This window comes from Typopeltis vanoorti, chromosome 17, assembly GCF_054136105.1.
Source record: "Typopeltis vanoorti isolate ZY-2024b chromosome 17, IOZ_Tvanoo_1.0, whole genome shotgun sequence".
Taxonomy (NCBI): domain Eukaryota; kingdom Metazoa; phylum Arthropoda; class Arachnida; order Uropygi; family Thelyphonidae; genus Typopeltis; species Typopeltis vanoorti.
In genome coordinates this window covers 105,688,085-105,710,810 of record NC_143565.1, presented here as the reverse complement: position 1 = coordinate 105,710,810, position 22,726 = coordinate 105,688,085, and the positions used below count along the sequence as shown (strand labels likewise).

The window sequence follows — 22,726 nt, the reverse complement described above, 5'->3', positions numbered from 1 at the left end:
TTTTTTTTCAGCCATTCAATAACTGGCTAGATGGTGCTCGAGAAGACCTTGTTGACATGTTTATTGTTCACACGATGGAAGAAATTCAGGTATAATTGTCATCATATAATGTTTTTGCACATGCGTGCACACGCACGCACATAGGTGGAAACAAAGAATCATTGTTATATAAAATTTTTTATAATTGAGTTTGTTCCCCACTATGGCAAGGATATTTGTGAATAGCTATTGTTTTATATATACGTATATGTGTGTATACAGGTAATGGGCAAAAAAATGGAAACCATTTTTGTTTACCAAATAGCTATGGAAACCATAGCTATTGGGTTGCATTATTGGTAGTTGCAATGCAGCATCTACGATGGATTAAGCACAGATGCAGTTGTATGCAAATGTATTCCCGACATTCCTAGGGACGTGTGTATAAAGGCAAATGGAGTCCTGATATCATTTATTGCATATTAGAATGGAATCCAGAGAGGCATGATTGTTGGAGCCAGGCTGGCAGGTGCATCTGAACACGTCCAGAACAGCTGAAATTGCACATTAGTTGAGGAACAGTCTCTAAGGTTATGTCAGCATGGCAGTCGACTGGACAGACATTATCATCAAAATTCAATGGTGGACAAAAGCACTTACTGCAAAAGAGGGATGTTCAAGCATTAGTGTGCTGTACCACGAAAAATAGGTGGGCTACTGCTGCGCAATTATGTGAAAAATTCAACACTGGTCATGAGAAACTCATTTCAACAAAAACTGTGCCAGGAAATACACAGAGTTGTATATCATGATCGGGTTGCATTACACAAGCCTTTGATCACTTCTGTCAACGCACAATGTCACATCCAATGAGGCAAACATCATAGGCAGTGGACTACATGACAATGGAGGGATGTGATATGATCCAATGAATCTACGTTCACACTTTTTGCTGCAAACGGATGAATACATATGTAGCATCAGCCAAAGGAAGCTTACCAGCCAGAGTGCTTGTTTCTAACTGTGAAAGGTTTTGATAGTTCTGTAATGGTCTGTGGTGCATTGGTTTAAGTTTAGTTGTTGATTTGAAGGCAGAGTGGATGCTGCACGTTATCTTTCAATCATAAGTGATCATCTTCATCCCATGTTGACACACTTTTCTCCTATGCAGCTAGCCATGTTTCAACAAGATTCCCATTCATCGAGGAAATGTGGTCACCCAGTGGTTTGCAGAACATGACAGTGAGGTGTCCTGTCTGTCATGGCCATCCCAATCTCCAGACTTAAATCCCATAGAACATTTATGGAACACTTTGGAGCAAGCTCGCAGACAACATTTCCCAGCTCCAAAGAACAAAGGCGAATTGATTCAGTTTCTGTCAGACGAATGGTGTAAAATTCCTACTGTTGAGTTTCAAGCACTGACAGTTCTCTCCCACAAAGAATACAGGCTGTACTAGGCACAGACAGTGGACCAATGCCATAATAATCAAAATGTGTCACTGTTTCCATTTTTTTTGTCCATTACCTGTATGTGTTAGATGATTTTTAATGTCCACATGCAACTTATCCTACTTATTAGACCTGGAGTTGTGACTCACAGAAGTTCTGAGATTAGTCCCTAGAGCAGAATTTCTAAATTATCAAATTCCTCTCATGGATTATACGGGATAGGATGATAATACTGTGTGAAAAGTTTACATCAATACTTAACATCCTATCTAAAATTTTCCTACAAATTAATCTGTTATCTGTCAAGATTTCAATATTGGTAGATCTTACATTTTGGTCTTCTAAGGCACTTCTTACTTTATCAATCAACCTACATCATGGTCTTCCTCTGGGTCGTTTTCCTGCCATTCTAGTAAACAAAAAAAAAATTGTTTTCCTAACCTTTCTCCTCCCATTTTGTTTAAGTGACCATATCATCTGATATTGACTCTGCTCATACATTCCTGAATGCCAACAACATCAGCTCCTTTTCTAATATCCTCATTTTTGATGTAATTCTAACATTGATGACATCTGTTTACTTTCCTAATCTTTCTCAAGAAATTTCACATTCGTGATTTCTGGTCTTTGATCAATTGTTTTATTTCATTATTAAAGTTTGTTTGTAATAAGAGAGAAATTAGTCAGAACACTAAATTAGCTGTATACAAGACAGTGTTGAAACCAATTTTAACTTATGGATCTGAGAGCTGGGTCAGAAGTAAAACACTTGACCAAAGACTAGAGACTGCAGATAATGAGAGTCCTCAGAAAGATTAGAGGCATGAACAGATGGCATCAGTGGCAATATCATATTAAAAACGAGGATATTAGGAAAGAAGTAGACATTGTCAGCATCCAGGAATGCGTTAGCAAAGCTAATCTCAGGTGATATGGTCACTTAAACAGAATGGGCAAGGAAGGATTAGCAAAATAAGTGTTCTTTGCCAGGTTGGCAGGAAAATGACCCAGAGGAAGACCAAGATATAGTTGGATTGATATGGTACAAAGTGCCTTAGACGATATAAATATAAGATCTGATAATGTTGGAGTCTTGACAAGTAACAGACTAATTTGGAGGAAAATTGTAGATAGGAAGTTAGTAATGATGTAAATTTTTCATGTAGTACTATCATATTCTGTACACCCCTTGAGGGTACATGTCGGAATTTGATGATGATGATGATGAGTTTGTTTGTAAACAATCTTGTACAAAAAGCTAGTTTAGTGTTTTAACTAATTTCCCTCTTATTCCATATAAATTTATTCAGTTGATTTACCTACCATACTGGCTTTGCTAATTTTGTTTGTTGTCTGTTTCCTTATTTGATATGCCATCTTCACTAAAAATTGTGCCTAAATAGCTGAAATATTTTTCGTTCTATTGGTTCTTCATTCAGCATACAGCTAATGTTTTTCAATGTCCCTTCCTGCATTTATTGCAGCAGTTAATTAATTTAGTTGGTTAAATCCTACCAGGATCATAACATCATTCAGGAGTATGATATCACCTGCACAAAGTAAAGAGCTGAGAATTAATATCTCCAATTTTGATATCAGGTAATCCACTTTTCTTCATAATATATGAGGGTTTTTTGAAAAGTTTGGTAAATTTCCAATAGATGGGGACACAATTCGTTCATTCATACCAGTGTCAGCACGTATCATCTTTTTCGTGATCCCTGGTAAAATTTTATCCACTTGCGATGCATAGCTCTTGTTTGGCAAACATTTAAAATGACCATGTTCGCATTTTTCATAAAAATGGAGAAAAATGAGTTTCATGCAGTGATAAAACACTTTTATTTGAAGAAGTGGATGGCCACGCAGATCAAAGCCAAGTTAGATGCAGTTCATGGGGACTCTGCACCAGCATTAAAGACTATTTATTTTTGGATAAATGAGTTTAAACATGGTCGTAAGTCCATCTGAGGTCATTATGAAGGAAATGATTGACAAAATCCATGGTATCATTGGAAGATTGCAGAATGTAAGTGCGTGAGATTGTAGGCATCTCAACTGAACGGGTGTATAATATTCTTATTGTATACAAAAAAGCTGTATGCAGTGCATGATTGGTGCCACGATTGTTGACTGTCAATCAAAAACGCATGCAAAAAAGACGTTTCAATGCAAAGTTTGGCAATGTTTAATTGCAATTTGCAGGATTTTTTGTGTCGATTCGTGACTAGACGAAACTTGGATCCACCACCACTACACACCTGAGTCCAAGCAGCAGTCAAAACAGTGGACAATGCCTGGAGAAAGAGCACCGAAAAAAGCGAGATGTTTTGTCATCTGGGAAGGTGATGGCCACTGTTTTTTAGGATTCCCAAGGAATTATCATGATAGACTATTTGGAAAAGGGTAAGAAAATAACAGGAGTCTATTATGTGTCATTGTTGGGCCATTTAAAAGAAGAACTGAAGGCCAAGATTGCACAAAAAAGTGTTCTTTCATCAAGACAATGCACCGTCCCACACATTGGCCATTGCAATTGCAAAATTACACGAATTGTGATTCGAACTGGTTCCACATTCACCTATTCTCCAGACTTGGCCCCGTTTGACTTCTTGTTCCCAAACTTAATTTGACTCGGTGGGAAAAAATTTTCTTCGAATGAGGATGTCATCAAGACTGTCAATGACTATTTTGCACAATTTGACAAATCCTACTTTTTAGATGGGATGAAAAAATTGGAAACTCACTGGACCAAATGTGTAAGCCTCGATGGAAACTATGTTGAGAAATAAAGGATTTTTTCCAAAAAAATATGTAACTTATTTTTTTACCAAACATTACCAAACAACCCCCATAATCTATAGATATGATGAATAATAGTAGAGATAATGTGCAGCCTTATCTCATACCTGATTTTAACATTTTCCTGTACCTTCTTTAGTTCTAACTGCTGATGTACAACTTAAATATAGATTATATATATTGTTTAATATGATGCCCCATTTACACCATGGAAGCATTTTGAAAAGCTTTTCTCTTGGCACCCTGTCATATGCCTTTTCCAGATCTACAAAAACTTAAATATAGATCCTATTACATTTCCATGATTTTTTTTTGGCTGAAAGTGAAAATCTGACTATCTCTATTTAGTCTGAACCGAGTTTTCTCTTCTCCAAGTTTCCCTTCCACAATTTCTCTGTCTATTTTCAAGTATGCTTGTATAAATCTTATTGGGAATACTCAGCAGGGAAATTCGGCTGTATTTCTCACATTCAGGTTTTATTTTCCTTTTTATAGATGGGTACTATGGCTCCTCTACTCTATTCATCTGGAATTCAACCTTCTGACAATGCCTTCTCAATTATGCAGTGTTTGTAGTCACTGTAAAACTTTTATACCTATATATTTGAGGATTTCTGTTCAAATACCATTTTCTCTGGCTGGCTTTCTCACATTTCAGACTTTGATGGCTTTTTCTACCTCAGATTACAATGGTTATGTTGGATCGTAACTTCTTCTCGATCACTTTTTATTGTCTTACAATTCTCTCTTTTTAGTATTTAACTAGTTGTAGGCTGATATATCAATCGAATATGAAGAAAATTTATATTATACTGCGCCACTCCATATTCTGAATTGCAAGAGCAACTTAGATAAATCAACCTTCAACTGTACTAGGTTATCATAAGCTGATTTTAGGCCGAGGTTTTTATTCTTACTACATAGGGTTCACGCTGAGATTTGAATTATTTTAATGAGTGGTGCAATGAAACAATCAGGCAAACACAAGATTCAATTCAAATAAAATTATTTAATGCAGTGTCACATAAATTACATCATAACACAGCATTCCAACAGGGACATTACAATTAAACAAATACAAAACTTTCATTAAGATTCTAGTATACCACTCAGCTGAGCTCAAACTTTATAATTAAAGATTATATTTAACAGATCTTACCCTTCTTGTTACGAAGGACTTCTATCATAACTTTACTCTGATCAAGGTTATATTTCAAAACATTTAAATATCAAATCAGTTCAAGATATTCAGAATGAATACAACTCATGAACCATCAAACATTCATTTGTACTTCTCTAAGCTCAATCAATCAAATTTAGTTCTTGTAAGTTCGAGATTCCTAAATTACAACAAATAGGCTTCACAGTATTCTCATTCAGTGAACACTTAATTCAATAACATAGCATTTATCATTTGAAGAGGTAAAAGTCTTGGCACATCACACATTAAATCTTGACCCGCTGAATACAGCAACTGGGAACAATATACTATCGGCGGAATTAATTTTCGTTACCTCTCACTAAGTATAGCATAAGTAATCTTACCAGGATATAGCTTCATCACATCATAGGGAGATCGAACAACATTTTTAAAGTCCTTGCTGACTTTTACATTGTAATAACACAGACTTAAAAGAATCTTCCACTTCCGCTACTGTTCTCTATACTCCCCTACTCGATTCTCCTTTTTACTTTCGTTTTCGTATCCACTCCTTCCTTTTTCCCACCAAAAACTGGTTTTCACCGGTTAGGCTCACATCAAACTTGTTTTTACCTTCGTATATAGTAGTTCATGCTCCAACACGCGCTAGGAGAAATTTGCATGTTTTCTCACAACAACAATCAAATGATATCACAAAGAATCGTCTGGATATATTAAAATTACATACATTACAGTTTCTAATATTATTATTAAAAGAATAAAGCAAATAAAATAAATGACATTTTAATATAGAGGCTTTTCATGTCTATAATATATTTAAAAATTACATAAATAAAATTAACTAACAAAACTAAAAAGGAATTCATGAATAACATTTTATAATAAGCAAGAGACTAGCAAAATAAATTTAAATAAATCCTGCTTATGATATGGTAGGCTTGTTAATTATGAATGAAGTATTATTAATTATAAATATCTTCATTCACAATTTAACAGTTACCATATTGCATGCCTCTTGAATGTTTTCTACCACTATGTTATCATTGCTTGTGTTATTTAACCACTCTTTCAAATTCATCTCATTTTCATGTCACTTTTGTCTGATTTCTTTTACTGTACTTTCCTCCATTTCTAAGCTTTTTCAATAGTCTAAAATATTTTGCCAGTTTCCTGACATTTATTTTCTATCCCTCTTAGCAAAATTTTCCTGTGACTTTTGTTAATTTTACACGTTGCTTTCTTACACTTTTTTTTTTCTTCTTCATTTTCCTTGAGCACATGCTCTGAGAGAATATAGAGCATGAATACAGATCATATTGAAAAAAATTATCATTGTTTTTGTCTCCATAAATGCTACATAATGAATATTGAAAAGATGTAAAAAGCATATTGAAAGTTCATGGTGATTACTTTCCATGAATTTTCATGGAAAGTCCTCCCCCCACCCTCTTATCCATGGGTTAGCTTTCTGCGGTTTCAGTTACTTGCAGTCAACTCCAGTCTGAAAATGTTAAATGGAAAATTCCAGAAATAAACAATTGATAAGTTTTAAATTGCACACCGTTCTGATTAGCATAATGAGATCTCATGCCATACTGCCCAAGACAATCATCCCTTTGTCCATCTTGGTTATCAGATTGACCATCATGGTATCACAGTGCTTGTGTTCAGTAACCCTTATTTTATTTAATCATGGCCTCAAAGCACAAGAGTAGGGATGCTGGCAATGCTAAAGAGAAGCCATAAAGTGCTTCCTTTGTAAGGAAAGGGGGAAAAAATCATATGCTGAGGTTGCTAAGATTCCATTCACATAACTTTTATTATAATATATTGTTTTAATTGTTCTATTTTATTATTAATTATTGTTAATATTTTACTGTGCCTAATTTATAAATTAAATGTTATCATAGGTATGTATATATAGGAAAAACATAATATATATATATATATATACGGTTCGGTATTATCTGCAGTATCAGTTATCCACTGGGGGTCATGGAATGTATCCCCTGCAGATAACAGGGGGGGGGGAGACTACTGTAGTTTGAGAAAAGTGGAGAAAAATTTGACTGGTTTGCACTGAGTTCTCCAAAGGTGTTTCATTGAACACTTGTGGAATGAATTGGAACATCAGATATGGCTAGGCTAACATGTCCAGCAACAGTAAATTGTTGAAGGAAGCATAGTTCAAAATACTTGATTCATATTATAACAAACTGGAGAGCATGCCTAGAAAGGCAGAAAGCATTAACAAGGAACAAAGAATGACTTGCATGCTTTTGAGGTGTGTGCAATTTATGTTTCTCTGAAATACAGTGCCATACTAATACTTATTTCAACATGATGCAAAATGAAATAAAAATATTCAAATTGTATTATTATTCTTATTTTTATAAATATGTATTTCAGGGTCTGATAGATGCACATGAACAGTTTAAACAGACTCTAGGAGAAGCTGATAAAGAGCATAAGTCTATCGTAGCACTATCTCAAGAAGTTCAAACAATTGCCACTCAGTGTCAAGTTCCCGGTGGTATCGAAAATCCTTATACTATGCTTACTGCCATCGTAAGTATTAACATCAGCCATATCATTTCTGATAATTCTTTGTTTTTTTTGTGATGCATAATTGGTGTATTGCATTTTCTTTGTATAAACAGAACTGCTGTTTGCATATAGATATGCTGTACATTTCTGGTACTATGCAAGTATAACACTTTTCTAAATAAATATCCACTCCCCTGTAAATTTTTATTATATTCACTGTTATTACTGACAATTTCCTTCCCTGCTCCTTGGAAGTCTTTTATATCTCTTTATATCTGTGCACTAATATGTTTTTAAGCACTGGAGATAAATGAGTTATTGTATTTTCTTAAAAAAACTTTAGGATTGGATTATCAAAGATGCAAATGAATCTGTTATGGATGTTATCACCTATGTGGATTTTTAGAGGAGGAAACATTTTTGCGGATAATAATTAACTAAATTAACTAACTAAAAACCTGGTCACAGAGATAAACAATAAGCAAGTGAACATAGGTACATGAGCAAGAATGCATCTCCAATTGAGAATAAAAAAAATGCAGTATCCTTTAGCCCCAACTGGCATCTTCTGTGTGCATAGTTATGGCATCTCATTTAAGGTTTTGTTTAGAGTTGGAGAATATATTTGAGGCATTTATATTTGTTTAGATGTAGAGCATGTGATGTCAGTTGAATTTGTTTAGATTTGAAGAATATGTGAGATAGCTGAATTTGCTTAGATTTGGAGAGAGTGTTGTACTCACAAGATTGGCAACATCATTGTAAGAAGCATCAACAGAAAAGAAATGAACCAGAAAGAGGATTGGATTGACATAGTAGGTATTACTAAAACAAAGAAGACAAAAGCAGGTTAGATTCTTCTAAGCACCACATACAAAATGTTAAATGTTATATTCAGTCAATAATGATCAGGGAAAACAAGTAGCTATGGTATTCAATACTAAAAATGAGGATAATTTTCTTGAAAAAAGGTAGGCCGTATCAAGTAGTGATGTGGGCAAATATCAGGATGGAGAATTTCATGATGTGATTTTGTACCCATTGACCCATAGATTTAGCTAAGAAAGAACTGGAGGAATATTTTGAAGCATTAGAGAGGGCAGCTGGCACAAAGAAAAACGAAAACTTGGTCCTTGTTAGAGATCTAAAAAGCAGAGGATGAAATAATTACCAGGCATATAAAAATGTTTGGGAAAATTTGGAGAAATGAGCAAAGCTAATAATAATGGTAAATATCTGTTGATATCTGTTCAGGACATAGATTAGTCATTACTAACACTGTATTCAAGTATAAATATATATGCACAAATTCACATAGAGAGAAGACAAAATAAAAAAAATAATAAAAAATAAAAAAAGTCTCAAATTGAAGTATTGAATTCAATTTGCCAGTATTCAATGGCAAATTAAGGAGACATACTTATTGAGGTTGGAGGAGTACTTCATAGCTGATATTGATTAAAATATTTTCATAATACAGTCCTAAACTCCCACTTTCAAAGCCACAATATAGTTAAACTACGTAATAACAGTCTACATTTGACCATATGGCTGGGATATATTGGAAGCATTCTTAGCACACTTCTCTAACACCTGATGATCCATTTCATCACTAGAAAGGCAAACAATAATTATGTCTGTTCGTGACACTCCTCTGATCACCTAACTACTCAATGAATTTTTATCCTTTTATCTTATCTTATCCTATCCTTTTAGAAAGGAGAAGAATTCATTATATAGAAAGATATAACAAATAGACCTTCAAGCCATACCAAAAAGTAGCTATTCTTAGTGGATTTAAAGAAATGACCGTTCTACCCCCAGTTTGTGACAGTGATCATGCTGTACTGGCCTGGAAAGTAGCTAAGTATATAGATAAGACTGAATAACATTTAGTCTGAATGAATAAAGTATTAAACTTTAATAACCAAATGTCTCTTAATTATAGGTCACCATCAGTGGCATAAAGGGTAGTCCAAGTACAAATTGGAATGTAAACAATGGATTATATAAAATAGTATGAGAGTGTGATAGAAACGCTAAATTTTAAAATATATATTTTTTTTAATATCTGATCCACATATGAAAGGCCACAAAACCTGTAGCACACTAGTACCATGTGTGGGCAAGAGGAATAGAAGAAAGGAGGAGTCTGTTCACATTTTGCTTGAACAGCTGAGGGTTGTAATCTTTGGGGAAGACAGAGTGGGGGAGACTGTTCCAAAGGATGGAAATAGATGGAATAAAAGAGGAGGCAGTGAAGTTGATTTGGGTAGTTTTAAGATGGAATGTAAAAGGGTGTTGGATAGAACGGGCTCTTGTTTTAATGATTTTGAAGGAGTGTGGAAGAATAATAGTGGCCAATCCAGCAGAGCACTGTCCATGAAAGTATCTGTAGAAGAGGCACAAGGCAGAAATTGATCATCTGCGAGAGAGGGATCAATAATTAGCTGGATTACTCTTCTGGATAGAATCAAGCAATCTTAGAGAGGATTTTGGTGCACCATCCCAAATATGGGAGCAATATTCCATGGCTTGGACAGATTTAGACTTTGTATAGAGTTAGCAGCTGTGAAGGTGTGAAGTAGTGTCTTGTGCAAAAAAAAAAGTACACTAAGTTTTTCGGCAGCTTCAGAAGCTATAGTTGAAATATGGTTGTGGCAGGAAAGATTGGAGGTGCAAGTCAGTCCAAGGAGAGAAATCTGATCATGTTTGGATATCTCAGTATTATTGAAGGTAAGGGGGAGGGATGCAATCTCTTTCTTGCAAGAGATCAGACAGAACTGAGTTTTGGTGGCATTGAAATTTACAAGGTTGTCTTTGCCCTACGAGATATAGCTAGGCCCCTGGTCATGGTAGATCTTGAGGATTTTAATACTTGAGCACTAACAGGTTTGTTGAATGAAAAGGAGGAATGGAATGTACTGTTGTCAGCAAAGCCATGGATAAGATTGGAAGTCTGTGAGAGCAGGTGAAGAGAGGAAGAGAGTGGGTGAAAGAACAGGACCCTGGGGTACTCCTGCATTGGTGGGGAAATCATTTATATATATATATATATATATATATATATATATATATATATTAATGAAGACATATTTTGCTCACCTTGCTTCTATGGTCTGCCCAAAATCTGCAAAGAAGGCATACGGTTTTGTCCAGTCATGGATTGCATCAATTCTCCTACCTATCACATAGCTACATTTTTAGCATGCCTATTAAACTCCCAATCTTTCATTTAAAAAAAAAAACTTCAGATTTTTTAGAAATGGTGAGAAATTTATCCCTCCAGCAAACTGATTAATGGTTAGTTTTAACATTGAATCCTTATTCATCAATGTCCCTCTTTAAGATATTTTTCATCTGCTCTCACAAGTCTTCTCACCAGATGTAGTCAAATTGTTCTACTTTGTCATCCATTTAGATTATTTCATCTGCCAAAACAGACTTGACAGACAAATTGAAGGAACTTCTATGGTGGCTCACTCTTCAGCTTTCACAAACTTATCTAGAACACTTAGAAGAAATCCTTTTCTCATCTGTGCAACTTCAGCCTTCTTTTTTGATGCACTACATTGACAATATCTTTGTCATCTAGTCCACAAAAGAAGGCTACCTTACCTGTCTATCAAAAATAAACAATCTACATCCCCCCTCCCTTGGATGAATTTCACTATGGAAAAAGAATAAGGCAACAAACTATGCTTTCCTAGATACTGTGTTCTCTCCCGCTCTTCTTCAGGTGAACTAACCACTTCTGTTTATTGCAAACCTATCTTCACTGGATGCTACATGCAACAGCAGTCTGCTCACCCTCCTCAAAGAGCTGGAATCATAAAAACTTTTTGCATCATATTATCATGTATGCTCCAAAGCAAGAACTTATGGACATTAAGCATATTATTCAACCAAGAGGATTCACAGAACAAACTATGCAATGGGTTTTTGATTCCTACAAGCCTATCTCAAACAACCATGAACAGTATGAAGGGTCACAATTCCATAAATTCCTGGTATTTCTGATCCAATTTCAAGAATACTTAAAAAATATAATTTAGTGGCTACATTTATTTCTTTCAACAGCTGGCCTAGCACAACATGCAGTTGATACTGACCACAGTGTCCACTGATCTGACACATATACTCCATAGGTGCCACCTCAAGTTTGAACATTTGTTTAAAGAATACACTTTAAACAAATTTGGATGACAAAGCAAGGCTTCATCATCCTAACCTGAATCAGAATGACTGCCTCTCCTTGCCAAAAGTATGGGAAAGTAATTCTAATCAGACATAATTGATAGTTTTTTAATATAATGCTGAAGTCAGCGACTTGCATTGTTCTGTTTATACCATCATGCAGCTCATACTATACTGCTCAAAACAATTAGGAGATATTCTTGTTAAAATAATTTCACGCTAAAATGTATAATTTGTTAAATTTGTAAATATCGATTATTTAAACAATATCTCATCAATTACATCCTATCCATAAGCAAGAAATATTTATTCATGTATAAAGTACCCAATAGTTATAATTATTTAAAGAAATTTATAATTATCCGACAGAAACTAAAATGTCCTCTAATTGTTTTGAGCAGTGTATTTTAAATAATCCATTGTTCACATTCCACCTTGTACTCCACTAGCCACTGATGTTGATATGTAATTTTCAGGTTGAAGTACAGTAGAATCCGCTTATTGTGATCATGGATAGTATTATCAATCGGCTATTGTTATCAGTCGGTCCCAAAACACGTAATTTAAAATGAATTAAAAATAATCCATCTATTGTAATCAAAGTTCCAGTTATTGTTATCAAAATCCTAGAATGTTTAGTCTTTTGTGTCTCAGAATTCTAAGAAATAAAGGTTAATCAGGAGAAAATTTGACAAAGAACATTTGTCGAAATCTGACTTTCTTGCTAATCTTCCTTTAATCCCCAGGCAAATGGGTAGATAATGTTAATCTTCCATAAATCTTAAATCTTCCAGGCAAATGCTGGGGGGGGGGGTATAAATGCAGTCTAATTGCGATTTTTCGAGTTTATTTTCGTGCTCTCTTTCAGTGAGTGAATTTGACTTTAAGTGCTCGTTAAAACAGCCCTTGGCAATATGGCAGAAGCTATTAAAAAACATAAAAATTTATCTTTTCAAGAAAAGCAAAGCATTTTGAGTGTTATGATAAGTTGCCCAAGAGTCAGCGTAGTTGCAGCTGTACATTTAAAACTTTCACAACCACTCTTGTGTAAGATCTTAAAAAACATCAATCATTGAAACTTCAGCTCTTACTAATGAGAACATGAATTGGAAAAGAGCCCGATCTGGTAAGGATACTAGAGTTGAATCAGCATTAAAAATTTGGTTTAGTAATGTTCGTGAAAAGAATGCTTCAATTAATGGGCCTTTGATGCGTCAAAAAGCAGAACTTGCAAAAACAATGCGCAAAGAAAATTTCGGCGCAACTGATGGATGATTTAACAGGTGGAGAAAGCGAGAGAATATTGTGTACAAGCATATTCATGGCAAAGAAAAAAGTGCTCATTTTTTATCAGCTGATGTGTGGATTAAGACCGAGTGGCCAACAATTATTGCTGAATATTCATCCGAGGATATTTACAATGCAGACAAAACAGGATTCTATTTTCGTGCAATGCCTGAGTATACTTACTTGTTTAAAAATGAAAGTGCTGTACTAAAGGATTTAAATCTTCAAAAGAGTAAGTAACAGTTCTTTGTTCTGCTAATATGAAAGGTGAGAAACGAGAGCTCCTAGTGTTTGAAAAAAGTAAAAATCATCAGTGTTCTAAAGGTGTCAAAAGTTTGCCTATCGACTACTGTTCTAGTGCAAATGCTTGGATGACTAATGATATTTTCAACAACTGGTTAGTTAAGTGGGATCTTAAATTAAAGAACATCAGAGTAATTTTCTTCTCTGCGAACATTGCATCGTTAATTCAACCATGTGACAAAGGCATCATAAGGTTTAAAGCTTATTATTGCAAGAAAATCATGCGAGAATTATAGCTGAACTTGATTATATAAAAGGCCAATCTGATGCAAGGTGCAATTGCAAAAAAGATTTCCCTGCTTGATGCATTGTATTTGGTAGCAATGTCATGGAAGCAAGTCTCAGAGAAGACTTAAAAATTGCTTCCAAAAAAGTGGATTTTTTTATAGGTTTTATTTCTGGGAAATCCAACATGGAAAAATTACCATGTTGGATTTTTTAAAACAAACTCTGAAACTCCTTCTTCCGAAGAATTTGAATATCTTGCAAATGAAATTTTTGATAAAGCCCCAGACGGTATGTCAAAAGAAGAATTTGAAAATTGGTCGGATGTTGATAACAATGTTGAAATGGTGGCTACAATGACAGTGTCAGAAATATGTCAAGCTGCTTCCAATGAGAACTTTAAACTAGTAGAAGAAAGTGAACCTAATACAAGTATAGAAGAACAAATTTTAGAAGCTCCTCCAACCAATGCTCAGATGCAAAAAACTCTACGAATACTTCATTGTGGTGTGTGTACAACATATAGCGACAAACTTCAAAAAGCATTATGAGTATGAGCAATTTATTCATGAACTACTGTATTTAAACACACAACAGACAATACTAGATAAGTTTTTAAAATAAATTTTATGTTGTAGATTATTAAAAGTTGTTTATAACAATAAATTAAATTAAATAATGTTCATAATAATAAATTGAAATAAATGATGCAATTTTTTATATCCTTTGCTTAATGTTATCAGCCGGTTATTGTTATCGAAAAGCGACTGTCCCAAAGTGATCACAATAAGCGGCATCTACTGCATTTAGCTATTAAAGTTTAATATTTTATTCATCATTATCCTGGTGTTATATGTCATTCAGTCTTACTTTTATGGCGGAAGTATTTCTAAAAAATGACTAAGTATATAGATATTCCATTCAAAGATTACATTCTGAACTACTAAGCAGGAAATAATGACAAACTAAAGAAAATACTAGGTTTAGTCCTATGGTGTCTCTTGCTAGATGGGGAGGATATCAGCAGAGCATAGGAAGTATGTGTGTGTGTGTGTGTGTGTAACCCTTAAATGATGCCATATCGGAATGTGTCCATGGATTTTGTATATCATAATAGGGTAGGAGCAAAATGGATGTGCTGCCTTAATCATCAAGAGATTCTTAAGAAAAATAAACCATGATGTGGAAGGAATGTTGTGTGCATAAGGATGATGTCAGTTATAAAAATTGAGGTGCAGTCCAGAAGAGTTAAAAGTATTGTTTGGACAGCAAAGTTTGTGTATGAAGATGCTAAAAAAATGGTGTTCAGCTGAATTGATTATGTCTTTGACCAGAGTACATGATATCTAGTTGCAGATGGGCAGTGCAAAGTCTGATACATCTAACTATTGACCTATCAGTATTAATTTAGATAAGTTGGCAAGAACAGCATGGGTTTACTAAACAAAAGTCATGTTTGAGCAATTTGTTCTCATTTTATAATAATGTTATGGTTGAATTAGACAAGAAAAATTGATACATCATGATACTTTTGGACTTTGCAAAAGCTTTTGACAGGATAAAGCATGGAAAGCTGTTGCATAAAAGAATACTATAGAGCAGGGGTCTTCAATGCATGGCCCGTGGGCCACGGGTGGCCTCCAGAGCTCTTTGCCATAGCCCACCGGCCATTTTGAAAAAATAACTACTTAACATTAAAATGCGATTAAATAAAAAATAATTCCAATGAAACCCCTGGGCCACTAAGCTATACTGCAGCATTTAGAATTGTAAGATGCTTTCCAGATTCACAAGGAACGCTGTGAATTTGATACTTTACATAAAATCCTATAAAAATAAATATTAAATTAGACATGCTTCTTCAGCCATCTACCAGCCCCGAATGGTACTTAAATACTAGTTTAAGTACAATACATTGAAGGAACTTTAATAAAACGATCATCCAAATTTACGTCATATTCACTTGCTTTAGATGAGAGCACAGATGTGAAGGATACAGCACAACTGGCTATCTTTGTCTGTGGCATTGATCAACAATTCAATGTGACAGAAGAACTGCTAGTGCTCGTACCTAAGAAGGGAATGACAAAAGGCACTGATATTCTTGAAGCTGCCAAGAAAACGCTCCAGCCTTTCAACCTCAGCTTAACCAACCTTGAAGGTTTGGTAACTGATGGTGCCCCTGCTATGGTGGGAAAGAACAAAGGATTTGTTGCACTGCTACAGAAAGAACCAGAACTAAAAGGAAAAGATTTCATCCATTACCACTGTTTAATTCACCAGGAGAATTTGTGCGTGAAAACTATTGTATTTGAGAATGTCATGAAAGTTATTGTGACTGTCGTCAACATTATTAGGGCAAGAGGATTGAATCATTGTCAATTCCAAGAGTTTTTGACCCAAGAGTGCGAAGTGGATCATGGTGATATGGGTTATTATAGTGATGTGCTTTGGTTGAGTAGCGGGAATATTCTTAAGAGTCTTTGACTTAAGGAGCAAAATACAGCAGTTCATGCAAACCAAGGGGAATCTGATTGCAGAATTTAACAATCCAAAGTGGATGACAGAATTTGCCTTTGTGACTGATATCTCATTGCATATGAATGACCTAAATACGTGGCTACAATCCAAAGATCAACTGGTGCACACTCTATTTGATCAGAACAAAGCTTTTGTGGCCAAGCTCAAACTTTGGGAGGCACAACTCATTTTCAGCTTCTCGCTGAGTCCAACTGTTCGTCTCTTGATGAATACGCTACAAAATTAGCAGTGTTGCAAAGTGAGTTCGAAGGGAGATTTAGTTTTTTTTTTTGTAACCAACAGTCTTCTTTAGATTTATTTTCAATGCCATTCAGTGTCAATGCTGCCGAAATGCCAGGCTCAGTACAAATGGAGCTTGAACTCCAAAACAACTCTTCTTTGTGAGAAAAATTGTTCAATGTGTCCTTGCTTACATTTTACAAAGACTACATTTCTGAGGACACATTCCCTAATCTTCACTGGCATCCTTTGAAGATGTGCACTTTGTTAGAAAGCACATACTTATGTGCTTCATTCTGGAGCAGTTCTTCTCCAGAATGAAGCATGTGAAGTCCAAGACAAGAACTCAGATTACGGACCAACATCTCGAGAATACTCTGCGCATAGTGACTTTCAACATTGATGCCAACATCGACAAGCTGCTCAAGGAAAAACATTGCCAAGTTGCCCATTGACATTGTAAAAAATGAATGTTTTCTTCATTAAATTATCTTTTTTCAAGTATTGATTGTATTTACTTATCATGAACCCGACTCCTACCTATGCTCTTAAAGCTGAGTTTGTTTATTTTTGTAGGATTTTATGTAAAGTATCAAATGCACAGCATTCCTTGTGAATCTGGAAAGCATCGTACAATTCTAAATACTGCAGTATAGCTTAGTGGCCCGTGGGCTTCATTGAAATTTTTAATGCGCCTACACTGTCTGAAAGGTTGAAGACCCTTGCTGTAGAGAATACTGATCGTGAAATGTTTATTAGTTGGGTGTGTAAAAAAGTGATCTTGATGGAAAACTTTAATTACAGGAATAAAGAATGGAAGGAGGAGATAGTGTGTGGAAACAAGGAGAGTGAGTTTGTTGAATTTCTGAGAGACAAATATCTTAAACAGCATGTGACTGAAGCAATCTAGAGGTATTGATGTTTTGGATTTGGTGATAACTTCACAAGATGTAGTGGTTAATGAGGTGTTGATGCTGCTGACAGTTAGTGAGAGTGATTATGAGGTACTTGTTTGGGAAGTGATGTAACAAAAAAAGGTTACTGCCAAAAATGGATACATGTGGAATAAGGCTGGTGATTATGGGAAGCTCTGTAGTCAATTTGCATCAATAAGTTGAGTAGATGAGCTATGCAGAAAAGATGTTGACAGTGCATGGAAATTCATAAAGCAGTATCTGACACAAGCAGGATATAACTGCATATCAAGGGTTAAGCGAGTAAATAGAGTAGGAGTGAAATGGATGAACAGTGAAATCAAGCAAGCTGTGTTGGAAAAGAAAATGCTGTGGAGGAGGTACCAGACAGTTAGTGGTGATCGGATCCATGAAGAGCATAAAGTGTAGGCTAGGAAGGTGATGAGCATGGTAAAGAAACAAAAGATGCAGTATGAGAGGAGATTACCTGATCAGGCCGAAGTTAATTCAAGGGAATTTTTCTGTTATGTGGCAAGCACTAGAAAGAATAATTATAGCAGGTTGGCACTGGTGGATAGTCATGTCAGCAGCGTAACCGTTGCAAAGGATATAGTGCAATTATTGAACAAGCACTTTATCGGTATATATCATATTGGTTTAATGACCATACGATATATAGAAGGGAGGCAAATATTAGGAGAATTGGAAATTAAAGAATCAGAGGTCTATCAGTGTTGATTGGGTTAGATGTTAATAAGGCTGTGTGAATGAATGTCATATCACCATATATTCTTAAGGAATGTGCAGAACAGTTAGCTATGCCCTTGACCTGGTTGTTTAATGAGAGTCTTGCAGTGAGTGGGTTCCTAAGGAGTGGAAAGAAGGCAAAATAGTACCACTCCACAAGCATGGCTCTAGGACAGAAGTTTCCAATTGTAGACCAGTCTGTATAACTGCAGTTGCAACACTTAATAAGGCTGGAGAGATTGCTTAGGAATAGAATACAGGATTGGGTTGATGGACATAGCATTCTTTATGATAGTCAACATGGATTTGTAATAGGTAGGTCTTGTTTTAGCAATTTACTTGCATTTTATGATAAAATAATGGGTGTTAGATAAGGGAGAATCATATACAGTGACAGTGATATTCTTGGACTTTGCAAAAGCATTTGATAGAATAGTTGATGTGCAATAGGATGGGAATAGATTGTATATTGGTTAGAATAGATCGAAGATTGGCTTTATGAATGATACCAGCAAGTTGTGTATGATGGAGCAGAGTCTCCAAAAAGGAGGATAACTAGTGGTGTGCTCTAGCATTCTGTTCTTGGACCCCTGCTGTTTAACTTGTTTGTAAATGATATATCATGTGGAATGAGTGGGGATCTTCAGTTTTTTGCTGATGTTAATTCCCTTCAGGAAGATTTAAATAGATTTGACTTGGACAGAAGAGTGGGGTTGTAGTTTTAATATTAATAAGTGCAAGGTGTTGCCTTTGGAGCACATAAATATAAGGCTCTGTACTATATTGATGGTGCTGTACTGCAAGAAGTGGATGAGATTCCAGATTTGGGAGTGATGGTTGACCAGTAGACTGAAGTTTAGAGAGCATATTGCTTGCAAGGACTGCACATCGTAGTGTCATGATAAAAATTACTCTAACATGCAATGAAAAGAAAGTGGTCGTGCCACTGTATAAAGCACTGGTCAGACCACACTTGAACTAATGTACTCAAACTGTGTCACCTAGTTTTCAATGCGATGTGGAAACATTGGAGAAGGTCCAGAGATGAGTGACTAAGACAATATCAGGACTTTGGAATGCAGTCCATGGAGAGAGGGTTTGGTAATGGTAATTCTGGTAATGCATTTCAGTGAATGAAAGGCATTACCAGAATGTTATTAATTAATGCAAGGAGTGTTAAGGATTATAAGATTTGGTATGATAAATATGTTGTCAGTTGAATGAACTGCTCACGATGAGTCTGTTGACTCCATGTAGAGTGTAATAATAATAATAATAATAAGTTGGGGGGGAGGAGGATATGGGATCGTGTTATGAACTATTAGCTTTAATAAGAGGATGGTTGACTGTCTGATATCAAGAAAGTGGGGTCTGTGAATCTGCAAGATTTAATGTGTTATTCAGGCTTTACAATAATACTATTGGGAGAATTTGACAGGTGGCATAGTTGTTTGTTGATGATTCAAAGATATTTAGGGTAATCACAAATGCAACTGACATGCAGCACTTGCAGAATGATTTGAGTTCTTGAAGCAAACTGGCTCACTTATTCTTCAATGCAAGAATAATATGTTTCCTTGTTTGTTTTCTGGAAGGAATTTTAAGAAACAATGCATCCCAAATATGTTCTATGGGGAGGGGGGGGAACAATGTCAAAACGAACATCGACATGTAAAGATAAGTAATTTTGCCTCTTTTCAAGGCTTTGATAAGTCCTCATCTGATTATTGTGCATAGATCTAGTGTCCTGTTTTCTGAGATGATGCAAATATAGCAAAAAGATTGCATAGTGTGGAGAGGATAGTAATGGGTGGGACGAATGACCTGAGGGGTGTGAATTGTGTAGCACGAGATTTGAGGTTGATTTTAGACATAGTGCAGCAGAAATGTGTGAGAAAAGATAGTGTATTATCCTGGTATGATAATATGGAGTGGAAGAGAAGAGCAGTGATGACAAATGAGATGATAGCAAGAATGTGCAAGAAAAGGGGGTCTGGAATATGTAGATGATTGGAGTATGTTTGAAGATAGATGGGAGCTGTGTGCAAGAGATGAATTGCATTTGAATGCAGAAGGGTGCAGGCATTTGGAGAGACTTGTTTTTTGGGCAGTGTGTCAGGACAGGGAAACTAGAATTGAGAAATGAGGGGATGTGCACTATATTACAGAGCTAGGTGGAGTTTGAGGGGAGTAATAATGGCTAAAAGAAGACTGGCAGTACACTGGTTTTTCTGTATACAAATGCTAGGAGGATGATGATGATGATGATGATTAGTAATAAAGGGAATGAGTTTGTAGCATTGATTGACAGTCTCTCCAAAGGTGGTTGGTATGAGCAAATTGGTTAACTGAGGAGGATATTCTAATAAGGATAAAAATCAAAGGGTATAGCATATTTTGGCAGGATAGGGAAGGTAAGCATGGTAGTGGAGTGTTACTCGTGTTAAGAGATGAATTGTGCACTCTTAGGGAGGAGAATCTCAGTGGAAATAACAGTAATGTCTTCAAGAGTATAAGATGGATGCTTATAGGACAAGATATTTAGTGAGATATTGCTACAGACCAGGGAATATAATTGATGAGCAGGAATTATTTAGGCAAAAGTTTGGCAAATGCAAAGTGAGCAATCATTATGGGGGACTTCAACTATAGTTATATAAACTGGGCAGAGGAGACAGCAAGCAGTAATAAGGGAATTGAATTTTTGGATTTCTTGAGGAACAACTATTTTAAGCAAGATGTGGCGGAGGAAACACGAGGATCAAGAGTTCTGGATTTGGGCATAGCATCAGAGGATCTGATTGTGACTGAGATGGCATACTTTCCTTCCCCCATTAGTTAGTGACCATGTAGTCCTGACTTGGAGGATGAATAAGCATGGGGAAGTATCAAAAGAGAGAAGGAAATTATGTGAATTATAAGGCAAGTGAAACCAGCTTGCAGTAGTGCAATGGATGAAAGAATTTAAAGGAAGAGTGGGATCGTTAGTGCATGGGAGATACTTAAGAAAAAAATTGTTGATAGCAATGACAGATTGTATACCTTGAGCGAAGATAAAGCAATTTGGAGTCAAATGGATGACAAAAGGAATAAAAGAGGATTGCAGAAGAAAAAGAGATTATGGAAAGCATATAAAGAGATAGTAGAGATCAGTTGCATGAGGAATATAAGGCTCAGATTAGGGAAGTGACTACTATCATAAGAAGAGAAAAATTAGAATATGAGAGGAGATACAATGCAATCCAAGGAGAATCCCAAAGAGTTTTTGTGCTATGTTCCAAGTAGGAGGAGAAATTATAGTGGATGGATTATCTTGCTGGGTGGAAATGGGAATTGAGTGATCAAAGGAAATGACATAGTTGAGCATGTTAATGATTACTTTATTAGTATTCCAACCTGGTGCTACAGGCTTTATTCCTAGAAGGATAATGAGTAGTGAGGTGTTAGAAGTGAATGTATTCTGAATACTGAGTGCACTAAATGTCATTAAGGTGGTGGTGGTGGGGGGCTAGATGGAATTTCATCACGTGTTTTAAGGGAATGTGGTGTAGAACTGACCGTGCCGTTAACTTGGCTGTTTAATTCTTAGTTTAATAAGTCTTGTAAAGGTTCCTAAGGGGTAGAAGGAGTGTAAGATAGTATCGTTGCATAAGGATGGTGGTAGAAAGGAGATATCAAACTATAGTCCTGTTTGTATTTCTGTAGTTAAGATTTTGGAGAAATTGGTAAGAACTCATATACAGAATTGGACAGATGAGAGTAATATTTTTGCAGGCCAGCAGTGATTTGTTAAAGGGCGCTCTTGTTTTAGTAATCTGGTTACCTTTTACAATAGAGTAACAAGAGCAGTGAATGAATGTAAGACATATACTGTAACCCCCCCCCTCCCCAAGACATTTGACAGAGTGCCACATGGGTTTTTGTATATCAGATTAGTGGATTGGATTGGTGATTGGCTCTCTGATAGATAATCAGAGAGTTGTATGTAGGGGAGCTGTATCAGGGAGAGGTAAGTTATGAGTGGAGTTCGACATGCTTCAGTCGTGCTGGGACCATTGCTGTTCGATCTTTATATCAATGATATTGTTACAGGACTATAGGGAGATGTTGAGTTGTTTGCAGATGATGTGGAGCTTGGGAGGGTTATTAGTAATAGTGCTGATGTTTTGATACTTCAGGAGGATTTGAATAAGCTGAAAGGGTGGGCAAAGGCATGGGGATATCACACATCTCTGAGAATTGCAGCAATGTTGAGGACCATGAGAGATAAAAGCATGCTGGTTCCATTGTATAAAGCTTTGATCAGACCACATCTGGATTTGCCCACTGGGATTTGAAGGGGATGAAGTAA

General features: G+C 35.8%; 1 protein-coding gene across 4 annotated transcripts in view; it reads left to right on the top strand.

Moving 5' to 3' along the window:
- The window catches only part of Actn (alpha actinin), a 339,371-nt gene that overhangs the window by 257,652 nt on the left and 58,993 nt on the right, over positions 1–22,726 (top strand). For all 4 annotated transcript variants that reach the window (XM_090407380.1, XM_090407381.1, XM_090407379.1 and 1 more), the window contains 2 exons: positions 12–89; positions 7,805–7,963. In XM_090407380.1, coding sequence (XP_090263506.1) covers positions 12–89; positions 7,805–7,963 — 237 coding nt within the window. The remainder of the gene's footprint in view (positions 1–11; positions 90–7,804; positions 7,964–22,726) is intronic.